This window comes from Limulus polyphemus, unplaced genomic scaffold (assembly GCF_000517525.1).
Source record: "Limulus polyphemus unplaced genomic scaffold, Limulus_polyphemus-2.1.2 Scaffold479, whole genome shotgun sequence".
Classification (NCBI taxonomy): Eukaryota; Metazoa; Arthropoda; class Merostomata; order Xiphosura; family Limulidae; genus Limulus; species Limulus polyphemus.
The window spans coordinates 87,697-106,057 of NW_013666089.1; the positions used below are offsets into that span (position 1 = coordinate 87,697).

The window sequence follows — 18,361 nt, forward strand, 5'->3', positions numbered from 1 at the left end:
AATATATATATATATATATATATATATATATATATTATGTATCTAACAATGAAGTTTAGATCTATGAAATGGACATGACAGTATATTTATAAATAAATAAATATATATATTCAGCCAACTAAAATGTGCTGTTGGCTGTAGACAGCAATAAACCATTTGGTCCTTCAAGGCTGTTTTTGCCCATCTAATTATAAAATAAAAAGAAAAACTTAATCCTTCCCCCCTTAGTTTTCAGGAAATCAGTTGATTTCCCTCTTATACTTTTATAAGGTGTCATTCTCCACTACAAGAGAAAATAGAGTTCTTAACTTGTCTCTGTAAGATAACCCTTTCCATTCTGGAATCTTCCTAGAAGCTCTTCTCTGATTCTAAACCGTCTCCAATAAGTCAACATCCTTTCTAAGTTAAGGAGACCAAACTGTACACAGTATTTCAAATGAAGTGGATCTAGTAATTTATATATAGAAGGCATTACCTCTTCTAGTAGCTTTACCATTTGCAATAGAATACTGCCTTGATGAATTGTGTGACTTATCCACCAATATACCAGGATCCTTTTTCACAGTCTCTCTCTTGAGTGGATTCCAATCTATATTAGATTCATGATCCAAATTATAATACAAATATATTATCTTGCACTTAGAATTAAAGGTAACATGTCAGATATTTGTCAAACTTTTTAGTTAGTTCTATTCTTGTTGTATCTTAGCATCCTCAATATAGCTAGAAATACCCAAGAACTTAATGTAGTCAGTAATCTTACTAATAATACTTCTATCAGTATTATTAACATAAATAAGAAAAAGCAAATCCCCAAGCACTGTTCACTAAGGCCTCGTAACACTAGTAACAATTTTACTGCACTCCATTAATAATAATTGTTTGATTTTTCTTATCCAGCCACTCTTTAATCCAATTTACCAATCCTCCCCCATCCCTCACTGATTTAATTTTCATGGTCAGTTTTCTATGTGGGACCTTATCAAAAGAGTTTTGAAAATGTAAGTACACCAAATAAATGCCATTTTAATTTTCTTGAAAGCAAGTAAAATCTTTATTGAAATTTAAAGAGATTAAATAAGTCAAGATTTACTTTTAATGAATTCATGTTAACTATCTTTTATGATATCACATTTCTGTAAATAATTTTGCAACATGCGTTCTACCAATGTCTCAAGAATTGCTTTATCACTACAGAAGCAAGTATAATTGTCCTATAATTTCCAGGCCAACTCTTGTCCACTCCCATAAAAACTGGAATAACATTAGCAACTCCTCATTCTTCAGGAACCTGCCCACCTTCTGCTTATTGACTCACCCAAAATGGAAGAGAATTGCATATCTGGTCTTTGATCTCCTTTAGAACACTGCTGAAAACACTTTATTTTAATGTACAAGTTTTCTTATTTAACATCCAAGGATTAATATCTGCATGATTTAAGTCAATTCGTATATTTCATATAGACTACTCAGGATCAGAAATATTGGTAAAATTCTTGTAAAAACAGAAGAAAGCTGAACCATCTCAGTTTTCAACAAAAACTTTGTCATTAGCATGCATTAAATGCCCATTTTTGTTTTAAGACTTTGCTTATTCTTAAAGTACTCTAAATAATTTATGCTGTTAGTTTTAACATTATCAGTCAACTTATTATCATAAACCCTTTTAGATTTCTTAATTTTTCAAAAATCAAAAAACCTGCTATCTAAGTGTACTTTAACATTTTATCGTGTCATTTAGTGCATGGCGCACATACTCAGGACCTCTACATCAAGGTTATTCCCATCAAAATTATACTCATAATTCAACTTATGATAACCCACATGTATCATCTTGCACTTATCATAATAAAAAGATATCTGTCATTTATTCACCCAACTCACCAAATATACTGAATCTTTTTGTAAAGCAGCAGCATCCTCTTCACAGCCAGCAACACCCAAAACCTTAATATCAATAAATCTGAATAATTTATTGGCTATTTTTTTATCTATGTCATTGATGTAAATCAAAAAGAGCAAAAGTCTTGATACTGAGCCCTGAGGTTCACCACTTGTGACATTAATCAAGTTTGAACTTCATTAATAACAAACATCTGCTTTCTTCCATCCAGCCAATTTCATATCCAATGAGCTGACAGATCCCCCACACTTGTAGAGGTCATTTTTTTTAGCAAGACTTATGTGCCATCTTATTGAATCCTTTCTGAAAATCCAAATACATCATATTCACACCCATATCTTCATATGCATAAACAGTAACTAATCATAAGTGTAGAGTTAGGAGTATATGTGCTAATAGTATATTATTGTATTGATCTAACAGTTGTTGTATCACTGTGATCCCAACAACTTCTGTGAATTGGGGTAACAATGAATATAGTGTGATCATGTGATTTAAATGGTAGCATGATTAGTGAAAACCATTGTAAATGGAACAAACTGTCAGAAGTCTTCATATTAGGGAAACAAATTGTGAAACATTTCTGCATCACCTTCAGTCTCGTATTGTCTTCTGGCAGTAAAACTGGCCGACATGATCTTGGAACTTATTTTAAAAACGCAGTTCTTGAACTAGTTGTAACCACATCATAATTAATAAACAATAAATCTAAACTGATGTTCTCTCTGGTTGAATCCTTGACTTTTTGGTATAGAAAACTATCCTGGATCACTTCAGGAAACTTTTCCTCTCACTGTGTGCCTAAAATTAGCTTTCCATGAATATTTCATCAGTATTCTTATTAGTAACAAACCTGATTTCATTATACAATTTCTTATTGACATCATCTGTCTCTTACAGTAACATAACAAAAAAGTTAATTCCATTGATGTAAAAGTAAAAAATGTGTATAAGAACTGTATGCAGTTAGTCTGTTATTCACACCTGAAAGTGTACAACACTAAAAAAAGTGCATGTATTACTTGCACATTTAATGTACACAATGAAGAAGTAGGTCAGTGACCTTTACTGCATGACTTAAGTGTTCTTCTGAAACTGAGCTCAAGCCTTTATGTTTGACAAATTGAGAGCTATATAAAGGCCTCATCACAAAATGTTTAGGACTAAAAATTAATAAAAGTCACTTCTAAGTTTATAAAAAAATATTTAATCTTTTCTTTGTTATAAATAAAAAGACTATAGCATTTCTACAAGTAAAAATGTATTATTATGTCTCTGGTCATTTGTTAATTTCCTGTAGAAATTCTTTTCGAGAAACTTCAGCGATACAAGTCCTTTCTTAATTAAAACTAGTTTATTCTTTCTCGTTACAAACTTTGTAATACACTTAATTTCCACAGTCATTTTAACTTAAAAACATGCTATAATTCACAATGATTCACACACTTTACTTATGGTCACTACCGCTCGCTTGACTCAATTATCTGTCTCTATATCTATCTGCCTGCTATCATCTATGCCGTCACTTTTTTATCTCCGCTTTATTTGCTGGGCTTATATACTAAAATAGAGGGCACTTAAAAAATACTAGAGTTACCAGGAAAAGTCATGATCCTTCTAGAAACTCGTGACGTGTTACCAGCATCACATGACTTCCGCTGTCGTAACAGTATTTTTGATATTTTCATTTGCAAGCTGTAAACGACTAGGAATTTCACAAATTTTATGTCAAGTCTATCACCAGAAGTCTATCATGCAAAACAGGTAAAGGGGACCATTTAAAAACCATACATAAAACCTAGAAATTTCAGCTCTAAATGTAGAATAAAATATATTGTTCTAAAAAACTTAAACTAAAACATATTATTGTGAGGTAAGGAAAGAGAAAGTTTGTTTTCTATAAATTACTCTGAGGTGAAGATAATTTTTTTCTTTCTCCTCTATTTAGTTTTTAACATAGAGAGCAAAAAACATGAGCATATTTATGGAAATTCAGTAAACTGTAATTTATAATGTATAGATCATAAAAATCCTTTTTTTCTAAACTATAATGAAAACTTGAAACAAAATGGAACTTGTAGTATAAATTATTTAGAACAGATGTGATTAAAATGGAATAATTTAAAATCTTTATTAATCTTAAAATAAAATAAAATCAGATAAACAAATGCATATGTGTATATGTGTGTATATTTAGTAAAATATATACTTGTATTTAAAAGGGATACTGTACAGAACTATACATACCTCTAATGTCTTATGGTTTTATGACATTGTTTGATGTCTTGTAAAGGCTATGATGTTTTTGAAGTTAAAATGGTCATATTACTTTTAACACTAGTTACGAAATGTTTATATTATTGATTTAAAGAAAACTACACATATGCCTAACATTTGTGATAAAATTACATAAGCTATAGATATTTATATTATTTTCACATTCTTCTTAATTTATCCATTTCTTATTCAAAATCAGAGATGTGTAAAATAGTATTTTTGATCTATCTTTTGTCACCCACATATTACTGCCTGAGAGGCCTTTCATTCAATACCAGATCTCCTCAGTTGGGCTGGATTGTGAGAGACAAAAGTTTCTGTGAAACACCATTTATATATATAGTTTATGGTTTAAATACCAGAAGCTGAAAAAGCATTAGAAACCAATATACTTGGTATTTGTCATAAAAATCATGTAAGCTACAGTTTGTTTTGCATATTCTTTTTGATATATCTATTTCAGATTTGAAATCAGAGGTGTATAAAAATATAATTTTTTGTCTCCCATATACATCTGATTATGTTTTATTCCCATTACCAGTTTATAACACTTCTCCCATTTTACACTGTAAATTTCAGTAACTACTGAATTTTATAGTCATTTTAAACTGTAAATTTCAGTAACTACTTAATTTTATAGCCATTTTAAATTGTAAATTTCACTAACTTTACATTTCTATAACTATTTTAAACAATAAATTCCACTCCTTTCATCATTTATTAAATGATACACTTACACTGAATTATTTTAGTATTAACAATGAGTCAGGAGCTTGTTTAAGAGATAAAATTTAATGATTTATTATAGAAATAAAAACACAGTATCATTATTATTCATTCAGTTGCACTATGGTTCTTAAACCATTTCTGATATTCCACTCTTGCTGCTTATCAAATGTAATTCATATACACATGTAGATAATTGTTCAACCACATTATGCATACTCAGTTTTACAGAACCTTAACATACAAAGTCAAGTGTATTTTATGTAGTAATTTATTCTCATTTTGAGAATCACTAACGGTAAAGCTGTTAACTTACATAGTAACAATAATTATGATGGCTAGTTAAATATAAGATATTTTTCTTCTTAACAATAAACATTTTGAATACTCTTTGCCAATCTATATTAGAACATTCTCAAAAATGATACTCAAGACCCATGGTATATGCTATCTGACCTTTCAACACATCATTCACAAGTACATGTAACTGATGTCTTTATTGAATGCATCATAATATTGCTGATACATGTATACGTCATTATATAATCACTTGTGGTACTGATTTTTAGCATCTTTTCATTTACAATAGCTAACACACAAATTTAATACCTCATTATTTAAATAAGTCATTGGTGGTGTTAATAATTTTGTCAAACAATACAGAATTTTGTTTAAAATTAATCTTGAGAATATATTGTTTATCTAGTTTTAAGTTTTATTTATTTTCTTTTAGTCAAAGCAACAATGCCTCTGTTTGTAGTTCTGCTGTCAAGGTTCATTTTAGGTGAAAAGCAGTCATTTAAGGTGAGTAGATTGAACAACAACTTAACTGGTAATTAAACTTACCATTATTTCTAGAACATGTAGGTGTCACTGGGACACCTTGAAAATGACTTTTATGTGGCTCATTCTAAGATAATAAGTATCGTGTAACATTACACTAATGCTAGTAATGTTTCTGAACACTAATTGGCTCACTATACATTTCTAACAAGAAAAGCACAGTATATACAGTGATAGCATTGCTTGTTGTAGAACGTAATTACGGCATAATGGATGAATGTTTACTGCATCAACCCATGAGTAATCATCATCAGACTACAGCCTCCACAAGTAGGAGGGCAACACATCCTCCTTGTGCAGTAATCCCAGTTGTTGAATATACAAGACTGTTTAGTGTAACAGTTATTATTTAGTTTATTTAGTGATCTAATATTTAATTTTATTATTATTATTTAGTTTATTTACTTTTCATAACAAGAGTGTTAAAAGTAATTATTTTAAAGGCAATAGTTATGACAAATTTTATTATGTAACTCAGTAAGAGTCGTATGTTGTGTGTGTGTAGTTCGAGTGTTGTAATTTGACGTCATATTACTCGAACCTTCTGAATCTTTCTCGTTGCCTTAAGTGAGTATTGTTACATTATAGTGTCTTGTAGTTTGTAGAAAGTTCTAGGCCTCAGTTGGCAATGTATATATGGGGAGGGGGCAGGTGAGCACAAGTTAAGTCCAAAGAAGTTAAGAGGAAAAAGTGAAGTTAGACTGCATGATTGCTTAGCTATAGTGGGTGATATTTTAATGTGAGTTTCATAATTTATGGAGATACATAAATTGTATCATATTGGACGATATATCGATACAATTATGTCATGGCTTCACAATACGATACTTATATTGTGTCACTGTATCACCACAGCCCAAGATTTTCTTAGGCATTAATGGCATTTTTGTGCTTATTATTTTAAACTTTTGTTACCATTCAAAGTATAGTCTCTCTTTTCTTAATTTTCTTGATTATGAGAAAGAAAAATATCAAATTTAAAAAATTTCAGTTAGAACTTTGATTTATATTATCTTCAGTTATATTATCATAGGCTGACACAGTTCATGTTAATACATGGGGTGCGGGACTTTGTTCAAGACCTGTGGCATGCAAAAAATTCTTCATAGCAAGAGAGAAATACATTTTTAGGGAAGGAAAAGGTTAACTTTCCTTCAGACATTTATAAGTTGCATAGATGGTAAAGTATGATCCCTTTAAGGTAACACATGTGATTAAGCATCAAACTTAATCGAATCATTTATTTTACAATTTTGCTGTTAAGTATTTCAGTCCCAATTTTCATATCAACATGTGTAATGCATTGAAGAACATTTCAGCATCTTGTCTTTAGTAGGAGCAGTTGAGTCCATTCACTACTTGAGCTGATTAGGCCATTGTGCACCCACAATACAGAGATCAGATATGATGAACTCTTAAAAATTGGTAATTTATTTTGTTAACTTAAAAAACTGGAGGAAACCAAGTGGTTATTTTTTTTTATCAAGAAATCATTAGCTCTGTTGAAGCTTTTCTGTAAAATAAAACACTTGAAGTAAATTTTGTAGGTGTACTGATGAAACAACAACTAATCAGTAACCAGTCATTGTGCTGATGAATCAGTTGAACCAGTTACCAGATGGTAGTTGTTAATTACTGAAGTGAACAGAGATCATAAATTAATTTTTTAAATTAGAAAACATACGTAAACATGAAAAGTAAACAATGAAAATAAATTGCAATCTAAACAATAGATCATATGCAAATAAAAGTTACTATTTTTACCAGCTGAGGGTGCCTGTTAAGGAAACAAAAATTGTATAAAGGACAATGTTAGATAATGTTTCCTTTCCTTTTTTCTGTTGTTATTAAATCATTAATGACATCATTAGATGCTAATCAGCTACCCTGCTTTGTGGAAAGTAATAATTGATTATATAAGTCATTAAGTACTTGTATCTTTAAATTCAAAGTCAAAAGTCTATAAAAAAAAAAGTGGAAATGTGCTTGGTTTTAGAGTGTTTTTATAATAGTACTTTTGGGGCAAAAATCCTAAAATGAAATACCTCGTATATGAAGGATTTTCAAAAAGTTTGTGTCCCAACCAATAAAGAAAAGGTAAATTGGTTCAACTGTAATTTGTCTTTCAACATAAGTCTTCTTCTTGGTCTCTTGTGCCAGTAGAACTCTAAGGCCTTTATGAAAGAAGTCTTCGTCTTGGTCTCTTGTGCCAGTAGTACTCTAAGGCCTTTATGAAAGAAGTCTTCTTCTTGGTCCCTTGTGCCAGTAGTGCTCTAAGGCCTCTATGAAAGAAGTCTTCTTCTTGGTCCCTTGTGCTAGTAGTGCTCTAAGGCTTTTATGAAAGAAGTCTTCTTCGTGGTCTCTTGTGCCAGTAGTGCTCTAAGGCCTTTATGAAAGAAGTCTTCTTCTTGGTCTCTTGTTCCAGTAGTACTCTAAGGCCTTTATGAAAGAAGTCTTCTTGGTCTCTTGTGCCAGTAGTATTCTATGGCCTTTATGAAAGAAGTCTTCTTCTTGGTCTCTTGTGCCAGTAGTGCTCTAAGGCCTTTATGAAAGAACTCTTTATTCTTGGTCCTCAATCCGTGACTGATATGTTCAACATTTAAGAAAGATTTTAAGCTCAGGGAAGAGAAAAAAGTCAGTTGGGTTAAATCTGATCAGTAAGGGGGTGATTGAGTAACTTGTAGCTGTTATCATAGATAGAGTTCATAGCAGCACACAGTTTGTGAGCTGGGAAATTGTCCTGATGGAAGAGCACAATTTTTTTTTGAGCAGTCCTCTTCTGTTTTCTTCAATTTCTTGATGTACATTGTTGATTAAGGATGCATAGTAATCTCGGGTAATGGTTTGACCCCTTTTCAAATCATCAAATAGTAAAATTCCCTTGGTATCCCAAAAAATTGATGGTATGACCTTTCCAGCAGAGGATTGTGACAACTGTGACTTGAACTTCTTTGAGGTGAGTGAACTTGGGTGTTTCTCTTGCAAACTTTCAATGTTAAATGCAGAATATATATCGTGTTCTTATCTAATATTTGTGTGTTAAGATGGAAAACAATCTTATAAGCAATACAAAAGGCTTTTTTTTTTCAAAACACAAATATGTTGACTTGATAGTGCTCATATTGATATATCAGTGGTTACTGGAAAAAGAAACTAGTGTCAGTAATATTAATTAAAGTTAGTTAAGTTATGACAACCATATGATTTTGTAACTGTTTTGTTGAAGTGTTTTATTCATGTAGATGTTATTGTCTTTAGACCCGAAACATTTAAATATAAACTTGCTGACCAATATTATTCATTATCTTTTCTATTCTTTAGGTCTATTGTTCACTACTACCTATAATTATTGGTGTTTCAATTGCAACTATAACAGAGTTATCTTTTGATTATGTTGGGCTATTAAGTGCCTTGCTGTCTACACTCTGGTTTTCACTCCAAAACATTTATTCAAAAAAGGTATGTTGATTACTTAGTTTTATCCTTGAAGCTTTCTACTCAGTTCTGAGTGTGATATTTTGTTTATTAAAAATGTTTTATCTTAGTACTACTATATTTATATTAAACAATCAGATGTTAAAGGAGTGATATTTAGATACATTTACAATTCAGCATATTGTTTAACATTAACTAAACATTCACATCCTGGAAAATATTTTCTTCTGTATGCTGATCTATTTGCTGTAGTATTGCCATTTTAATAGCAAATAATTATTTAATCTGAGAGAAGGATTGATTTTTATTTGTTGGTTTGTATCAAGGAATATGAATATGATATGTTGTTTTCAGTGGACTTTATCAATCACGGATATACATGTGTGTGTGTGTGTATATACAATAATAGGCAACAGCAATTTGTTTTATTTAAGTAACATTGAAATTGTTTTTTTTAGGTGTTATATGACACAGGTGTCCATCACTTAAGGCTTCTTCATATCCTTGCACGTCTGGCCCTGTTTATCTTTTCTCCATTCTGGCTTGTGATAGACCTTAGAAAAATATTGGAAACTGCAAATCTGGTAAATTTATACATTTAGTTATGTTTTTGTGTCTCCCTCAAAAAATAAATACCAGAAGAAAGGCTGACAATATGCTATATCACTCACTTGCCTTATTGGTGGTTTTCTTACCAATAATGTCACAATAGAATAAACCAAATATTGAAAGAAAAAGCCAAGTTCACGACAGATTCATAATCAGATAAATCTCTTGATTCCTTTATCCACAATATTTTGAGAATATACAATAAGCATGTAAAGTAGGTTGTCTTAAAAGACCAATAATTATAAAAGCTTTCTTTCAACTGTATGGTTTCAGTTAGAATAAACTTGGTAGATTTCATGAGGATTTAATGTGTTCAACTTTTAGCAAAAGTTCCCAACAAATTATTCAGTTTAATCTTATCACTAAGTTTTTCAGTTCTTCATCAGTATTATATGTTTTAGATCATAACTCATCATCATTTCAAATTTATTGGTCAGTCTTACAAAGAGTACCATAGTAATTAACATTGAATTAGATTTTACATATATATTGTTAAACACTACTACTGCCTAGTTGTTTTCACCTAATTACAGTGTAACTTATTTATAATTGTAATGATTGTGTTTACTAATTTTTACTTTTTTACAATATTAACATTCTTTCTACCTTCGATGACGAGAAACCCACTTTGAGACTAGTAATGGTTGGACACAGCTTGAATGGGTAATGAAAAAAAACTTTAATATAAGTTTAACATAACAGCAAATGTACAATGTTTCAACAAGGTCATGATGACAAAACCTCGTCGTACATTTGCTGTTATGTTAAACTTATATTAAAGTTTTTCTTCAAGCTGTCTCCAACCATTATTATTCTTTCTACCTGTTATGCAAATTTTTTATTCTACCTTTTTTTATACATTTTATTCTATGAATGAAATTTTTGAGTCTTTCAGTGACCTGAGTTTGCTTGAAGCACTGCACAAAACTAAGTCACTCTTTAATACCAAGAATTAGAATACAATGTTGTCATTAGAGAGTTTGAAAACTTTGTTACATATTTAGTTGCAGTGTATCCAATTTGATTTGGACATTTTCAGTGATTTAATTGAGATTTTTTTATTCTACTTTATATCTACTCTTTGTGAAGAGGTTAAAAAGATTAGACTATTTAAAATTTTCATAAGAATCTTCTGTAAATTTTGTGTAATGTCATGCATATATTTTGCTTTACATTTATTTTGTTTTAGCTTAAATGATGACTATTGTATTCTTTGTTTAAGGTTATTAGGATATTAATTGTATCCTTCTATTTCAAAACGATCCCAATATAGATTTTTACCATCTGCATATGGTATGTAATTTTACACTGAAAGTTTAGGTTTCTGAATCCTTGTTTATTGCAGTTTTTTTTTTTTCAGTTACAAAATTCAGACACATTTGTCATGTGTTTTTTGCTCTTCTTGAATGGATTTCTAAACTTTGTCCAAAATGTAATTGCATTCAGTCTTTTGTCGTTGGTGTCACCACTGACCTACTCTGTCTGTAATGCTACAAAACGAATCTGTGTTATAACTATTTCCTTGTTCCTGCTGCGTAATCCAGTGACACTATTCAACCTATTTGGGATGTTCATCGCAATTCTTGGAGTTCTGTGTTACAACAAAGTAAGTTTATCTTTCATGATGTGCATGTATGTAGTAACAAATTAATAAAGCCTTATACTAATAGATATAATAAATAATAATTCCAATGTATTCATTTATATATTTAAAAAACATAAAACATTCACACTAACCATTTTACTACATTATTATGTTATATATACTAACAAAGATAACAGCCAAATACCATCTGTAGTGTTTATTTTGTTGATTTCACATGGATGATGGGATGTTATGCATGTGCCTCTTTTGCTGTCACTAAGGCAGTAGTAAGGAGGGGAAATTAGAATTGCTGAAATGCTTGAAAAAATGAATGAAGTTTGGGATGTTTTAGAATTCCCTTGGAGTATACTCTAAAACCCTTTGAATGTTTTGTGGTGGTCAGAGGCTGGAAAGCTGGAATATTTTTGTGACAGACAGATATACATTATAGATATGTTGCTTTAAGTGGAAGAGGTTAAAGATCACTATTCTAACTGTAGCAACATTTTAATTTTCTTAAATTAGAGTGTACATTAATTTTCCAATTCAATAAGTAATCTTCTCTCACATATAGCTTTCTTGGTTCAGTTCTGCCCTCTATAGGTGAACGTTTTTTGCTTACCACTAGTCTTGAGACTCCCACCTGACCTCATGTGTTTCCACGTGATATTGTTGCATTGTAGTATGCAACAACCCTCCACCAATAGAAGTGTGACAGTGTCTCGTAGTACAGCTGGCTACTTCTATACTGATTGTTCAATCATCACTTTGAGATTAGGCAAGAAAGTAAGGTGCACCAAAATTGAGGAGGAATGATGGGAAGTGGTGAGCATCAATCAGAAATATATTTTCAGTTTTGGAAAATATTAACTTCCAATACAATATGTAACCCTCCACTCACATATAGCTAGAATCCCACATTGAAGTGGTGGGGGACCAATGCAAAATTTTTCCTAGATGAGTCCCCATCAAGAGGTGCCTGAAGAGAACCCACTTAGTGTGATACCCTATACCATTAAACATTATAGGGGCACACCCATGGGAGACCACACCTTGTCTCTACCAGGGTACTATCTTCACCCTGAAAGGAGGGGAAGGGAAGTGTTGCAAAAATGGGCTGAATATATAAGCACAGTCCAGAACCTGCATCAAGTTTATTGAAGTGCTATAGATGTAGTGAGGCTAGAGAACATCATATCATACATGGTGAGTTGACTCCAGTCCAAAACCAGACAGCCTCAAAGGTTTGGTCACAGGTGGAGTGTACTTAAAATATTAATGTCCTGGAACTTTTGGCCACACATCATGCATGTTTCTATTTTCTCTCTTGATTTGTGGGTCACCTGGTTATGATCCACTCCAACAATTCTACCTTTGTTTCCCAAGTCAATTATCAAGGTGAGACTTGTTCTAGGGACCTTTGCTTTTGCACTCTGGATTTTGAGCCCACTTACATTGGGATCATTTAACTGCCTGTCATGTCTGGGGGCTTTGAACTTGTTGGCAAATTGTCTTTCTTGACCAGGCAGGATTCCTCATACAGAATGGTCCCACCATCCTCAGGTCTTTCAATGGATCTCATTTGTGTTGGACATGTCAGTAATTGATGGCTTTGCCACTCCTCTCAATTCCAAACTTCCACTCTTATAGTCCCAGATACCTCAGCTAGTGGCTGTGCTGGTTGATGCCGTCAGCCAGGACTGGTCTCATCTTTTTCTGTATGTATACCCTTCTCTTTGCCTTCTCACATGCATCTTGGCTTTGATTCATGACACTCCATATCAGATCCTTACAATACCCCCCTTTTGACCAGCTCAGTCTTGATTTCTCTTTCTTCACCAAATGGTGTCCAGGGAACCTCTTCATTTGCTTCAGTCCAAATTCCTCCTGCTACAACCTTATATGTCTCTCTTTCATCTGGGATTGTTGTTCCTTTGTCTTCAGGTGGGATTAGACTGGTCCCTTGTGCATTGATCAGGTTTCTCATACAGTATAGATCTTCTTTTATCACATTTGTGTCACTTTTCTGCTCTCTCTGTCTATCAATGAAAGTGGTGTCTTTTTCACTGCTTGTCCATCTGCCACTCTCTCCTCCTTTTGCCCACCTTTTTGGCCTTCTTTATCTGGTTTTTTTGACTGAAGATTGTTGGTTTCTACCAAAGCAGAATATTAGATAGACTTTTTGATTATCCTTCGACTTTTTTTGCTATGGTTCGGTCCTTTCCTCACCTGTTTTTTTTTTTCTTACCTTGTTCCAGTCCTCCTTCATTCACTGTCCTCCTCATTTGATTCTTTTGCTCAACTGGAATTTTAATGTGGCTCTACACACTCTTATCCAGGCACCATTTGAACCAATTTTCCCTTGTTCATTTGCTCATTATACCATCTCTGTCATGAAACCTATTTTTTTCTTCTTGCTTGTGGTCATCATGCATTGGATGCCTCCTGTACTTTGTTTCACAGATCTTCCTTGAACTTATTCCCTGACCAATTGTTTCTTCCTAAAACTTAAGCAGTTTAGGAAAGTTATCATTTCTTTTCTTCCATTGATCTTGGCACTTTATGTTCTTATGGATCCTGAGTGTCTTTTGTGTCCAGTTTGAATGGTTGAGTGTTATAGTTTAGTATACACAGCTTCATTTCATAGTTCCAGCAAGTGTTTATTCATGCCTTGGAATCCCTTTTCTTCCAAGAATTTCTTGTCCTCTATGCTTACTGGATGGATTCATCTACTCATCCAGATCCTATATTCCTTCTTGGGTGGAGTTGTTTACAGGCTGTCTCATAGCATTAAATCCTCCTCTTGACTCACTCTCTGACCTTGCATTTTCAATGACCCTTGGACAAGATTTTCCAGTCTGGAGTATGGGCTATGCCCAACACTTGTATCTCCCATTACCTCCAACATTAAGCAGTTTTATCTCTCTCAGGATATTGCCTACCTCCAGTCATCATTCTCCAGTATACTCACTATTTTTATGGATAAGTACCTCTTTTACTTTCTTACCCATTTCTACTCTTCTATGATTTGCTTCTTGAAATTCACACAATAATGGATGTTGCCCTACAGGGGATAATTACTTCCCTAAAATTGCATTGAGTCAGGGGTAACAGAAAGTGTTAAACCCATTCACCTTGGCTCCAATTGTGCCCATGCTTGAGATGGGTTTTCTGTAAGATCACTAAGGTGATATATAAATTATGTTTTGTGGTAAGCCACTGCACTTTCTCCAGCAAATGGCTTTTGTGGTAGATAGGTTCAGTTGGGTCCATTTACCATTCCGGTATTTCTCCAATGGGAATTCCTCCCTCTTTGGTTGTTGAGTGGAGCATGAGAGATCCTTACCAATATGCCAATTTTCTGATGGTTTGGCCAACCAGAGGATGTAAAGTGCCTGAGACAGGAAGGATCTTCATCTCTGTTCCTGTAATGTATGGTGAGAAAATGATACAACAGAACATGTACTAAACTGTGCAGTCTGATCATTGCCTTAAACATACTAAACCTCATGTCCAGCTTAACAGTTCTGGTCATATACTTTTCCATCCATCCATGTGACACAGTGGCTCTGCCTTCCTCCTTTCATATTTCCATCCAGATGAAAAATATACCCTGCATGAGTTGGATGTGGTTGTCTCTCTAGCTAGCCCCCATTATAGGGACATGGCATTGACTTTTCCCTTCAGTCACCTTCTCTGAAGGGATCTTGTCTACATTTTCACAATTGCAGTTGCCCCTCCACCACTTTAATGTGGGATTCTAGCTGTTGTGAAAAGAGAGGTCAATATGTATTGGAAATACATATTCAATTTAAGAATATTGTTTTGGACAATAACATTTTCTTTACCTGAATAAGTATTTCTGATGCATATTTATTTCTCTGCAGACCTTCCCACCCTTCCTCCTCAATATCAGTGCACATTATTCTTATCTCATGATGTTAATTTCAAGTTCATGTGCCTCTGGAGAATGTGTTGCTCTCCTATTGGTGGAAGGATATTGTAGCATGATGATAACATCATGAACTAGCATAATTTGTTTTAAAACACATGCCTTAGGTGAGAGAGAGTTCAAGGCTAGTGCACGAGCAAAATCTTAAAGGCAGATGTACAAGGAATAGCTGTTGTGTGCAGAGGAGTAAGTTTTCAGGTATGGAAAATTTTAATATTTATATTGCCCATTTTGTCTTTTTCTTTATATTACCAGATGAGAATCAGGATTATAAGATGTTAATAACCACCATTATTCTGAGATACCCCATTTATGTTAATTACATTGCAAATCTTTGAGATAATTCTTTATTTTCTATTGTAATATTCTGATATAAAACTCTTAAAGTATACTGTAGTAATAAGGAATTATTGCTCTTGTTATATAATAGTGAAATTGAACTCATGCTAGAACTTATGGAGTTGAAAACTGATATTTTTATGATCTTTGACAGATAATAGTTATTTAGGAATTAAAATTATTTTGTAAATATTTCAATCCATTTGATACAATTTACACTAAGTATACTATTTCAGGACATTTCAGACCTTTACTATCAAAATATGTTACTGTTATAAGTTAGATTATCAGTGCCTTGTAAGTAGTAGTGTTTAAGTAATAACAGTTGTAAATATGTTAACAGTTCAGCAAGGGAGATGCTTACCATTATTATTGCATGCTCTTTAAAAGCAAGTTTTTTTTTGTAAAAAAAATGATTTTTTATTCCTTACTTAAACACTACTGTTTATACTGCCAGCTGCAAGCTTTGCAGCTGGCAGAAGTTTTGAGGTCGGTGATACCCTGGTGGTAAAAGAATCTGTGAGAAGACACCGGGTTAAGTTATTGATAGCGAAGTTCTTGTTTACAGCAATGATCATGTAACCATGTTGAGGATGAGCTCCTTGTTTTTCTAATAAAAGGAACTGGTAACAAACGTGTGATCAGATTTGGTAGCATTAAATTTTGTATTGTCTATTTAATATAGGACTATCACAAGGCATATGAGTAAAACAGGGTAAAAAACACATATACATGAAGCCCAATACTGGCACTATTATTTCAGTGGTCAAATTTTTCTGATTATCCAGTTAATTGCATGTTTCTTACTTTGAGTCTATGTATAGTATATTTCTGTACACTTATAAAAAATTTTGCAATATTTACTTTACACATCAATTTCAATCTTTGATAATAAATTAGAGATTTTAAATTCATACAAGTAAGGTAAGAGGGATCCATACTCAGAGTTTTCCTGATTATACTGACTCTTCTGTAGCTGAAACATTCAGAAACAAACATGTTTAACAATAAGTGCAAAAAAAAAATTCCTTCTGTTTATATGAAGGCATAACTTCTGTTATCATCCAAAACCATTACAAAACAGTTTTTGATAGTATAATCTTTATAATAGTAATTATGCATACTCAGTCCTATTGATTAATATTATTTGACAAGTATATTTATATAATATTTAATGTAAGAAACCTTGGTATGACTAAATGTTAGTATCTGTTTTTCTGAAGGTTAAGGAGTGGATATGTGAGCCACTTCAAGTTGAACCTGTTTGGGTTTCTGTTAGTGGTTATAAAGTGGTTGGAAGTTGTTACAGACCACTAGATGAAACTGATGAAATTAATGAGAAAGTTTACAGTGGGATAAAGAATTCAACTTTTAAAGAGGTCATAATTAATTTAAGGTATATAGATTGGGAAATCTTTGAGTCAAGTTATGAGGAAGACAGATTTTTAAAAACTGTTCAGGATGAATTTTTTTTTACCAATTGGTTAGGGAAGTTACTAGGAACAATGCTATATGAGATTATTTTTAAATTTTAATAAAGAAATGGCTGGTAGGACAGAGACTGGGGAACTTTTGGGCGCTAGTGATATTGCTCAATTTGTTTGATGTTTTGCTGCATGTGGAAGTAAGGAGTAATGACAATTCTGATCCAATATCTTACCTCCACTCACAAAAAGCTTTCTTGACTTATTCTGCCCTCTATCAATGCAAATTTTCACTTGCCACTAGCCTTGATACTCCAACTTATCTTTCCATACTAACATGCAAATGATTATGCAGCAATCCTCCACCAATAGGAGTGCAACACAACCCCTATTATAGCTAGTACCCTCTCTAATCTTGCAGCTCTTAACCACTGTTTTTGCTCGTGGTTTGATTCACTTGTATACAAGTTTTTACTTTCTTAATTTTTCTATTTTAATTACACTGTTCTTTACCACTTTCATTCTCATTTGTGGGAAGTTAAAAATTATTTTATTTATCTTCTCTCCTCCTTCAGTTTTGTGAGTTATGCACTTGCAGTTTCAGCTGGTCACAACTACAACTGCTGCAGCAGAATTACTGAAAGGCTTGTTAAAAAAATATATCTCAAATGGTGTAGAGTATAGATTAGCTCATTGGATAGAAAACTGACTAGATGGAAGAAAATAGAGGGTTGTTATAAATGGAGGTTAGCGAAGCTTCATTCACAAATGGGGTATTTCAGGGCTCAGTGTTAGGACCTTTGCTTTTTTTGATTCATATCCATGACATAGATGAAGGAGTGGTCAATAGATTATTTAACTTTTCCTGATATTAAAGTTTGGTGTTGCTGACTGTGGGAAAGATCCTGCTGCTTTACAGAAGGATTTGTTTTGCGAGTTGAGCAAATATATGTTTTATTTGTTTTGTTCTTAAGCACAAAGCCACACAATGGGCTATTTATGCTGTGCTCACCACAGGTATTGAAACCAAGTTTTTATCATTATAAGTCTTCAGACTTAACACTGAGCCACAGGATGGTGTGTTGAATAAATTCTATATGACATTAAGGTATAATAAGTTCAAGTTAATGGATATTGGACAGTACAGTTTTAATTATGAGTATAATTATGATGGGTACAAACTTAACAGTTGTATGGAAGATCTTTGTATTCTGCCTGATCAGTCTCTTAAGCCATCCAAGCAGTGTGCTATTTCTAGTGGTAGGGCA

At 32.7% G+C, this 18,361-nt stretch overlaps 1 protein-coding gene across 2 annotated transcripts in view; it reads left to right on the forward strand.

Moving 5' to 3' along the window:
• Positions 1 to 18,361, forward strand: part of LOC106458515 (solute carrier family 35 member E1 homolog) — a 26,722-nt gene that overhangs the window by 3,088 nt on the left and 5,273 nt on the right. For both annotated transcript variants that reach the window (XM_013918036.2, XM_022384749.1), the window contains exons 2-5: positions 5,640 to 5,710; positions 9,071 to 9,208; positions 9,643 to 9,768; positions 11,154 to 11,399. In XM_013918036.2, the coding sequence (XP_013773490.1) occupies positions 5,640 to 5,710; positions 9,071 to 9,208; positions 9,643 to 9,768; positions 11,154 to 11,399 (581 nt within the window). The remainder of the gene's footprint in view (positions 1 to 5,639; positions 5,711 to 9,070; positions 9,209 to 9,642; positions 9,769 to 11,153; positions 11,400 to 18,361) is intronic.